Source organism: Leguminivora glycinivorella, chromosome 23 (genome assembly GCF_023078275.1).
Source record: "Leguminivora glycinivorella isolate SPB_JAAS2020 chromosome 23, LegGlyc_1.1, whole genome shotgun sequence".
NCBI classification, from domain to species: Eukaryota; Metazoa; Arthropoda; class Insecta; order Lepidoptera; family Tortricidae; genus Leguminivora; species Leguminivora glycinivorella.
In genome coordinates, this window is record NC_062993.1 from 5,410,034 (window position 1) to 5,421,500 (window position 11,467).

Consider the following 11,467-nt stretch of genomic DNA (forward strand, 5'->3'; position numbering starts at 1 on the left):
TATTACTATTGTTTTAAAAGAAATTCTTGCAATGATTTTAGAATTGTTACACAGCGACCACAGCGTAGGTAGTAGGTACGAATATGTATGTATTTTACCTATAATAAATATTTATACTGGGGAAACTTCATACAACCCACATAGCCAGTATCTCGACGCTATGGTCGGTAGGGTAAAAAGTACTTCCTTGCATTATCGCTTACAATTTTTTCAATTTTGCTTATACTTATTGCAAACGTAAACATATAAAAGGCAAGCAAACAACGATCTTCTTACAGCACATTGAATGTAATAGTTATTACGGATGCAGGATACTCGCCGATGCCTACTTAAATACTAATTCCTTCCCACTGAGCCACCTGCATTTTACACTGCCTAGAAATCGATTGCCGACCGATTATTCCGACCTCAATCCCTATTCTTATCCCCGTCCCTATCTCTATCCTTGTCCCCAACCCCGTCCCCGTCCCGTCCCTGCCCCCGTCTCTCCCCTATCCCTATCCCCGTCCCCATCCCCTATTTAATCCCTATCCCTATCCCTATCCCTATCCCTATCCCTATCCCTATCCCTATCCCTATCCCTATCCCTATCCCTATCCCTATCCCTATCCCTATCCCTATCCCTATCCCTATCCCTATCCCTATCCCTATCCCTATCCCTATCCCTATCCCTATCCCTATCCCTATCCCTATCCCTATCCCTATCCCTATCCCTATCCCTATCCCAATCCCAATCCCAATCCCAATCCCAATCCCAATCCCAATCCCTATCCCAATCCCAATCCCAATCCCAATCCCAATCCCAATCCCAATCCCAATCCCAATCCCAATCCCAATCCCAATCCCAATCCCAATCCCAATCCCAATCCCAATCCCAATCCCAATCCCAATCCCAATCCCAATCCCAATCCCAATCCCAATCCCAATCCCAATCCCAATCCCAATCCCAATCCCAATCCCAATCCCAATCCCAATCCCAATCCCAATCCCAATCCCAATCCCAATCCCAATCCCAATCCCAATCCCAATCCCAATCCCAATCCCAATCCCAATCCCATGCCTACTTAAATACTAATTCCTTCCCACTGAGCCACCTGCATTTTACACTGCCTAGAAATCGATTGCCGACCGATTATTCCGACCTCAATCCCTATTCTTATCCCCGTCCCTATCTCTATCCTTGTCCCCAACCCCGTCCCCGTCCCGTCCCTGCCCCCGTCTCTCCCCTATCCCTATCCCCGTCCCCATCCCCTATTTAATCCCTATCCCTATCCCTATCCCTATCCCTATCCCTATCCCTATCCCTATCCCTATCCCTATCCCTATCCCTATCCCTATCCCTATCCCTATCCCAATCCCAATCCCAATCCCAATCCCAATCCCAATCCCAATCCCAATCCCAATCCCAATCCCAATCCCTATCCCTATCCCAATCCCAATCCCAATCCCAATCCCAATCCCAATCCCAATCCCAATCCCAATCCCAATCCCAATCCCAATCCCAATCCCAATCCCTATCCCAATCCCAATCCCAATCCCAATCCCAATCCAATCCCAATCCCAATCCCAATCCCAATCCCAATCCCAATCCCAATCCCAATCCCAATCCCAATCCCAATCCCAATCCCAATCCCAATCCCAATCCCAATCCCAATCCCAATCCCAATCCCAATCCCAATCCCAATCCCAATCCCAATCCCAATCCCAATCCCAATCCCAATCCCAATCCCAATCCCAATCCCAATCCCAATCCCAATCCCAATCCCAATCCCTATCCCTATCCCTATCCTATCCCTATCCTATCCCTATCCCTATCCCTATCCCTATCCTATCCCTATCCCTATCCCTATCCCTATCCCTATCCCTATCCTATCCCTATCCCTATCCCCATCCCCATCCCCATCCCCATCCCCATCCCCATCCCCATCCCCATCCCCATCCCCATCCCCATCCCCATCCCCATCCCCATCCCCATCCCCATCCCCATCCCCATCCCCATCCCCATCCCCATCCCCATCCCCATCCCCATCCCCATCCCCATCCCCATCCCCATCCCCATCCCCATCCCCATCCCCATCCCCATCCCCATCCCCATCCCCATCCCCATCCCCATCCCCATCCCCATCCCCATCCCCATCCCCATCCCCATCCCCATCCCCATCCCCATCCCCATCCCCATCCCCATCCCCATCCCCATCCCCATCCCCATCCCCATCCCCATCCCCATCCCCATCCCCATCCCCATCCCCATCCCCATCCCCATCCCCATCCCCATCCCCATCCCCATCCCCATCCCCATCCCCATCCCCATCCCCATCCCCATCCCCATCCCCATCCCCATCCCCATCCCCATCCCCATCCCCATCCCTATCCCTATCCCTATCCCTATCCCTATCCCTATCCCTATCCCTATCCCTATCCCTATCCCTAACCCTAACCCTAACCCTATCCCGTTCCTGTCCCTGTCTGTGTCCTTGCCCCTGTCAAATTATCATGCTAGGAGGTGAACTTTGAAAAATCCTTTCTTAGTGCTCCTCTAAGGAACTTCCGTGTCAATTTGAAATCTCTTGAACCAGAAGTAAAGATAAAAACTAAACCTATACTTATGGCTATTTTGGATATTTTAACCCCGTTTCACAACAACAGGGGAGAAAATTTCTTTTCGACCTCGTTAGATTTTAAAATCGTTGTATTTATCGTGATCAGCGACCCGATAAACCATAAAAACGATACCCATATTGTTTTTGACTTTACCCCCTTTGGGGTGCAAAGGGGGTCAAATTTTCGGGGTCAAATTTTCAAAAAACCTGAAACATGTATTTAGTCATATGTCTTTAGGAATCCTCCTGTGAAGTTTCGAATAAAATAGTCAAACTAATCTTGTTTCCCCATACAAACTTTGAACCCTCATTTCACCCTTTTAAGAGGAGAATTTTGAAAAATCCTTTCTTAGTGCTCCTCTACGCCATATAAGGAACCTATGTTCTAAATTTGAAATCTCTAGGACCAGCGGTTTCGGCTGTGTGTTGATATGTCAGTTAGTCAGTCAGTCAGTTTCTTCTTTTATATATTTTTTGATATTTAAACCCCATTGCACTATAACAGGGGAGAAGGTCCCCTGCTTCCGCCTCGTTAGATTTTAAAAGCGTTGTATTTATGGTGATCAGCGACCCGATTAATCATAAAAACGTTACCCATATTGTTTTTTCACTCACCCCCTTTTCACCCTTTTAGGGGTAAAATTTTCAAAAACCTGAAACACGTCTTTAGTCATATGTTTTTAGGATCCCTCCTGTGAAGTGTCGAATAAAACAGTGAAACTAACATTGTTTCCCCATACAAACTTTGAACCCCCATTTGACCCCCTTAGGAGGCGAATTTTGAAAAATCCTTTCTTAGTACTCATCTACACTATATAAATAACCTACGTGCTAAATTTGACATCTCTAGGACCAGCGGTTTCGGCTGTGCGTTGATATGTCAGTCAGTCAGTCAATATCTTCTTTTATATAGGTCGTGATTTAATTTATAGCCACTCGTTTCGAACTTCCTTTTTTACGCACTTGTATCGTAATGTAGGTACCTACTATTTTGTTACACATAAATGAAAAATTGAATAATAAACGATATAAATGACAATGTTTATTACAGATTAATGAAAAAACATGAGATAACACAATAACCTCTTTGTTCTATTCCAATAAATAGTGTCTTGTTCTCTGACACTTGGCTTAGTAGCAATTAATTGGCAACTCCAGTCTTATTTATTAGATAGCATTATTGTTCGTAGCGACGAAGGTCACATTGCCATGAAATTGAATTTGGGAGAAACACGGTGCAATCACTATCTATCTATACATTCTATTGTATAGCTACAGTCTTTGGCCCGTCGGCGGAAAGTCGCCAGTCTGTCGGTGTTTTTACAGGTTGCACTTCGGGGAGTGTGCTCAAGAGCTACTACACGAGCTTACTCCACCGTCCCCATTCTACCATCGGACTTTAGACGCACGGCCGGCTTCCATCCTTACTTGGTAGATATTTGCGAATTCGCACGAAGCGCTTTGCTTCTTATTTTCTTATGTGCAATGCCAAGGAGTGGAATTCCTTGCCGGCGGCTATATTTCCGAGCTCATAATTATAACCCGGCAAATCAAGAGTGAACAGGCATCTTCTGGGCGAGCTCACTCCATCGTAGACCACGTCTAAAGGCTTTTGGCTAGTCTGTGGCCAAGAGTAAGCCCATTTATAATATATATATATTATCTTATGGGACCTACATGCTGGTAAGTATATACCCACGCCGGTGTACCCATATGGGGTAGGCAGAGCTCAAGAAACCGCTCAAGCTTCAGAGCCGCTCTTAGTGATTTAAGAGGTGAATAAAACGACATTGCAGTGCCGGGTTGCTGGCCTCTCGCTTCACAATTGAACCCTTACCCCACAGTCGACTTCTACGATACTGAAGGAAAAAAGGGGTGGTAAAACTCAACAAAAGTACTTAACAATACCGATACTAGTTGGTAACTCTTTATCGGCCTAATTCCTCTATTGTTTACGTCTAGTTTTCCCCGAAACAAATACACGACTTTTCCGATAGTTCCACACAAGTTTCACTTTAATCACGAACTCAAAATGAAATACCATGCCATGAAACTACACAGAGTTACGATGTTTTAGACCTAATTGTTATTGTTACCGTACATTGTGCCGGATGTATTGTAACCCCAGATTATGTGTGTGTGCCCGCATAACCTTCTATGTTTGTTTTGTTTCAGAAAGGCAAGCTGTCCTGCATTCGGACCGAATCCGATTCCGGGTCGGATAAACTCTCCCTACGGCAGAGTGCTTCCAAACAAACATCAAAATCCACACAGCAGAGCGACTGCTCCTCCCAAACCGACAAATGCCCCTGCTGCTTCCACGCGGAGAAAAAACGAACTAAAAGGAAGGAAAGAGAATCGAAATTCTACAATGACGTCACATTTAAAGCGAACTTCAAATATAAGAATACTACACGCCATCGAACACATTCTGAACATTCTGAAAACAATCGAGTCTCTTCCCTTAGACGGGAAACAAAAACTGCTCAAACGCTAAGCCTAGTGGTCGGTGGTTTTGTCGCTTGCTGGCTACCATTCTTCCTTTATTATCTCCTTACCCCGTTTATTCCTTCCAATTATGTGAATCCGGTGTTAATGTACATTTTGACGTGGCTTGGATGGTTCAATTCGGCCATTAACCCTTTTATTTACGCGTTCTATTCGCCGGATTTCAGGTTAGCTTTTTGGCGGCTTACTATTAGGAAATGTACGAGGAATAAACGCTAATTTTTAGGTGTATGCAGGTAATTTCTTATGTCGAAAACTATCGGATAATAGGCTAGTTTCCTATACTTAAAATAAAATATTCTATGCAGTGCACGAAATAAAGTACCACATAATTAGAAGAAAAATATGGACAGTCGTTATATTTAAACATAATTTAAGTATATTTAATAAGCCAAAGAGAAAGATATAAAGTAAATGAATTGACCGTGACGTCACTCCTCAGCATTTCATAGTAATTCCATATTAGCAAATCGTTTTGACAGTTCTTAAAAAGAAGCTGATTTGACTAGTAGGAAACTAGCCTATTATGGCTGGTGTCCAACTAGGCGCGCCGAGTCGAATCGTCTTCTTCATTTACTACGAATGTACCCATTAGCGACGCGTCGCGATATAATTTACCGTTCATAGTAAATGTACTGAAGACTCGATTCGACGCGGCTCGATTCGGGGCAAGTGGACACCAGCCTAATAAAGGTACCCGTTTATGATACAATTTTGGTTAAAAAATCTCTTGTAAGGTGCATTAGGGTAATTTCGAAAGTCGTCTAATTTCAAAAGTCGCATAAAAATCACCATTAAGTATATCATACCAAGATTCCCCTTTCGGAATTACCCGAGCATTTCTGTTATTCGAAATTACCGTAATGCACCTTATAAGAAGAATGGTTTTTGAATCTTATTTAAAAGTGTTTATTTTATACGGTATAGCTATAGACGATTTGGTGAAATACTATTCTCCAATACTTATGTGGGATATAAATTAAATTATTTGACATACGAAATTACCTGATACCTCTAAGTCCGTTTTAACACTATACGATCCGATATCGGATGTCGGAGGGATTTCAATGGATAAAATCCAAGATGGCGCCTGCAATGTATGAGATATCTGTCCTACATCCGATATCGGATCGGATAATGTGAAAACGCACTAAGGCAAAGTCAGATTCAGATCTTGCATTTAAAATGTAAAAAATAAGTAAAATTCCATGTAATGTGTAAAAAGACTTCTATTAATTTTATGCACAACAACGATATCTAAGTTATAATTAATCTTTAGATAGGCAGATAGATATAATATTTAGTAACTGTAGAGTAAGTATTTTATTTATTTAAAATTAAAAAAATGAGTGCCATAATGTACATTTTAAGTTTTTCTTACATGTTCTGTAATAGTAATTCACAACAATATATATCTATATACAGCGCGTAAACCTAATAAGGGCGATAAATGAAACCAGGCATATAATTAAATATTGTTATCATCAATTAAGAGGTGTTTTTGAGTTACTCTTAATTTTTAGCCCATAATTAATTTTTGAAAAATTTCCCAGCAGCAATGATAAAAAAAATATTTCAATTTTAAGTAAAAGTTATCTACTGTAAACGTGGTTGCGATGACAATCAATGACAACTGTCAACGAGTGTTTAACGCGAGTGTGTTTGAAGATTACGTTCGGTCCGGGCCGACAAATTCCACAGTTTATGTGTATGGATAGAAAAAAATAGGGCGATTAGGGATTAATCCGAACAATTTTAAGTAAAAGTTATCTAATTCCAGTTGACAATTCGAGTTTTTATGACCTATACTCACCACCGTTAAGAGGTTCGCCCGTATTAGGTTTCGAAATGTAACGCCTGTATATGTTTTTATCATAAATACGCACATTTCTTTAGAAAATTATTGAATTTTTATTATCTGTCATCGTAAAAAAACCACGTAATATTTTACTTACAATAGAAATATCGTCATTCAATTTTATTATAAGTAGCAAAATTATATCCTTGTAACATACACATTTTTTGTCATACATGAGCCATTTTTTTTAAAGTTACTTTTTTTGGATTTGGATTTTTTTATGTGGTTTCCACTCAGAATCGCGAGCTCATTCAATCCTAATAGGAGAAAAAAAGTGTCCCAAGGTTTTTTTCCCATTCCGTTACCATTTTTTCATACGGTTTGTATGGCGGTAACGGAATGGAGGTTTGAAAAATGTATGGAAATCTTGGGACATTTTTTTTCTCCTATCAATATCGAAAGACCTCGCGATTCTGAGTATGAATCGCGTAAAAAATACCCATGTTACAAAAAAGTGGGGTGGACAACTTTGAAAAAAAAATGGCCAACATAGTCGGACACCACTGTTACACACAAAACAATGTACATACCTATATAATTGAATAGTATATGTATTTCATGAAGTATTCAAATTACTTTTTGATTTTGATAAAAACTTAGTTTACAATCAGGCCCCGTAGCCGAAGCACTCCGACGCCAAACGAAAGCGATACATACGATAGAGATAGTTTAGCGCTTCGTTTCGTGAGCGTTTCAATCGGCTAGCCACCCAGTGCACACCAATAATCTACCTACCCATGTTGCTTTATTACCACCCTTCAGATATATCTGACCGCTGATATTTTCAAAATGTCTAAAGAGTTGTTCAGATATTTGTGAGCCCATGACCATTAATTTTATTAAGAGGTGTTTTTGAGTTTACTCTTAATTTTCACCCCATAATAAATTTTTGAAAAATTTCCCAGCAGCAAAATACTGTAGGTAAACATGGTTGCGATGAAAATGAGTTGGGTCCATTTTGTGATGCGCACTTAATGTTCTGTTCTCGGTTTTTTTTTTGTTATTTTGTGTGTGTCATGTACTTGTACATATGTGTTTTTGAGCGTCATGAATAAATGTCTTTTATCTTTATCTTTAAAATCAATGACAACCTGTCAACGAGCGTTTAACGCAAGTGTGTTTCCGTTAATTCCATTACATTGCGGGCCGAATTATTTTGTATGGACGAAAAAAATATATAATTTTAAGTAAAAGTTATCTAATTACATTTTTTATGTCTATACTCACAACCGTTAAGACCGTTCGCCCGTGTTAGATTTACACCCTGTAGGTATATCTGATGGCAAAAGTAAATCGAAATTGGAACATAATAAATTATAGTGGCAGCTTATAAATTATCACGCCGACAGAATCCATTTAAAATGTCCCAGATTCTAGACACAATCTTTACATCTTTGCCGAAATTGGATTACTTACAGTGGTTACGCTAATCGACCCTACGAAAGTTTTATGGACTGTTTTTTATTTTGTTATCGATGTTTATTGTCAGAAAAAGAAAATGCCAAAAAATCACACATAATTCGTACGTAGGGTAAACTCGCCTCATTCAGTGACACGCCTAATTCGGAGATACAAGCTTTGAAGCACTATTCCGAAAGACGATTTTTAGTTGTTTCACCAAATTAGGCGTATCACCGAATGAAGCGAGTTTACCCTAGTATTCTGCGAAGATATTCAGAAAGTAGATTTTCATATAAATTTTGTTTTCGGCCAAATGGTACCGAATTAAAAAAAAAAGTCCTAAGGCCAACAAATTCCATTTAAAAAAGATTTAAAATGACTTCTGCTTTTATGTCAATGATTCTAGCAAAGGTCTAGACGTGGGCGACGAATGGAGTGAGCTCGCCCAGAAGATGCCTGTTCACTCTTGATTTTAAGTTTGCCGTCGAATTTCGTTCCACAATTTTTTATTTCTCATTTTCTTTTTGCTAAGCTATTGGCGCGATTTTACAGTTTTTCTTCTGGTTTTTCACTCAAAATAAGCAAAATGAGTTTCAGGGTACTTACCCAAAATTTATTCTACAAATCTAACGAAAACATTAAGTTGTATTATTAGTTATAATTTCTAGTATTTAATCAATTTATTTAATAATTATTTGTCATTTTGTCTTTAAGATTCATACCAAAGTTATTATGTATATTAGTTGTTAAAATTTAATAAAATGTAGTTTTTGGTTCAATATTAGTTTTAAATACTTTGAATATATGAATCGAATTTTAAGACTTATTTACAGATTGCTTTTTATTATTTTTGTATAAATAGATATTTACATCATAATACAGTTTAGAACTTTAAAAAAACTTTTTTTACACATTATTATAAACTAAGATTACTAAGTCAGTCGTATAGGTAAATGATGTAATATAATAATTTATTATGTAAAAACAATGATAGGTACGATTATAAGGATATCTGTAATTGTTTTTATTAACCCTTAAGTTAGGATTTGAAATGTACGTATACTAATTACTTATTGTAGTCATTAGGACTGCAAACATTTTGTGATAAATAAAAATATGATATATTATTTTGGTATTTTATTATTCTCAGGTAAAACCAATTTAACCTTATCCAAGATTTATTTTTGAGTTAGAATTGGTTAATAAGGTCAACGGCTAACGCCGTGTCTTGCGTGGGCGACGGTCGCGCGACCGTCGCCGTCGCGTCTCATACTTCCATATCGATAAGGTTTGATTTCGTATGCGTCGCATCGCCGTCGCGCGACCATCGCGCGACCGTCGCCCACGCAAGCCACGGCGTAAGTGTGGCATACGGATAGGTGTGTCTGCCGGCCTCAGGAGCCGTAGCCTGCAACGCGAAACGCCATCGAAACGCCGCAGAAATGTAGTCTGGCTCTGTCCCGCCAACGAGCAAGAGCGATAGAGATAGATAGCAACGAAATAGATATTATCGTGAGGGTTTCGTGAGCGATTGTGCATTCGGTTACGCACACTGAAATGACAATCATTGACGCTACACGGCGATCGAAACGGAGTCTCTCGCTCGTAGCTATCTATCTCTATCGCTCTTGCTTATTGGTGCGAAAGAGCCAGACTGCATTTCTGTCGGCGTCTAACGTCGATTGCCATTCGGCCACGCCGGCAGACGTTCAGAAGCAGTGGAGACCCAGCAACGATACGCTTACGGCCCAGCCACGACATTGGTCTAAGCGCGACAGCGGTGAGCGGCAGCCATACGTGCGAATGAAAAGTCCCATCGCTGTATCTCGCTCCAATGTATGGCCGCCGCTCACCGGTGCCGCGCTTAGCCCAATGTCGTGGCTGAGCCGTTAGGCACTGGTCCCACCGCGAGCTAGTAAGCTATGAGCTATCAGTTTTAAAAACGAACAAAGAATAAGCAGTCTCGTGCAAATAAAAGAGACACGGCGATATTAATAGCTCACCGCTGGGCGAGTAGCTATAAAACATCACCGTGTCTCTTTTATTTACACGGGAGTGATTCTTTTTTGTTCGTTTTTGTAGTCGATAGCTCATAGTTTACTAGCTTGCGGTGGGACCAGTGCCTTAGGCCTGATTTAGACGGCGTGCGAACTTGTGTGCGATTTTAGTTACATTGCGGGCTGTTGAGGTTACATACAGTTTTGCACAGCCATCAAATACCGCAATGTAATAAAACTTTTATGCGAGTTCTCGTACCGTCTCAATTGGCCCTTACGCTTGTGTCACACAGAGGTGTGTGGCACATCAATTCGCACCACATCGCAAATCTTTGACCTTGAAACTTCAAAAAAACTTAGTAAACCAGGGTAAAAACACAAAAAACAGCATTTTCCTTCTAACAGCTTTTGATAACTGGGTGTACGTAACTGCTTATTATACAAAAAGAGCGGTCAAGTGGGTCATCATCGCACACAAAGGGTTCCGTAAGTATTACTATCTATAAAATCGGCATGAAATCACGTTTGCTGTAATCCATAATCCACCCCACTGAAATATTTTTTCAGTACAGACATAAATTAAATACTTATAACAAGAGAGAGAGAGAGGTTTTGAATTGCATTGAATTGAATTGAATTGAATCATACCATCCCATACATTAAAATGCGACCGCCTACGAACGCGCTTACACTCCACCACACATAGATGGCGCGACAAAAAAATGCCTTGTTGCCACCGATTATTTGTAGATTGGCATTAAGTGTCAATTCCGAGCCGTAAATCTATGTCAAAAGTGACACTTAACGCCATCTACAAGTATAATCGAAAGCTAATGAGTGCTAGAGCTTCGCTAAGAAATAAATTCAAGGAAATTAATATACTGACTGTGTACTCCCAATACATTTATGAAAATATTATTTACGTCCATAAACATAAAGATAACTTCAAAAGAAATTGCGACATTCATAACATCAATACCAGAAACAAGGACAAACTAGCAATGCCAACCACACGGTTACAAAAAATCAGGAACTCTTTCGTGGGTAACTGCGTACGGTTCTATAATAAACTGCCTAGTACTATAACTGAACTTCCATTACAT

At 40.5% G+C, this 11,467-nt stretch overlaps 1 protein-coding gene across 1 annotated transcript in view; it reads left to right on the forward strand.

Annotated features, from left to right (window-relative positions):
• Positions 1 to 5,359, forward strand: part of LOC125238481 (probable G-protein coupled receptor No18) — a 163,338-nt gene extending 157,979 nt beyond the window's left edge. Inside the window, exon 5 of the mRNA XM_048145844.1 lies at positions 4,776 to 5,359. Within this exon, the coding sequence (XP_048001801.1) occupies positions 4,776 to 5,327 (552 nt within the window). The 3' untranslated portion in view covers positions 5,328 to 5,359. The remainder of the gene's footprint in view (positions 1 to 4,775) is intronic.
• The last annotated feature ends 6,108 nt before the right edge of the window (positions 5,360 to 11,467 follow it).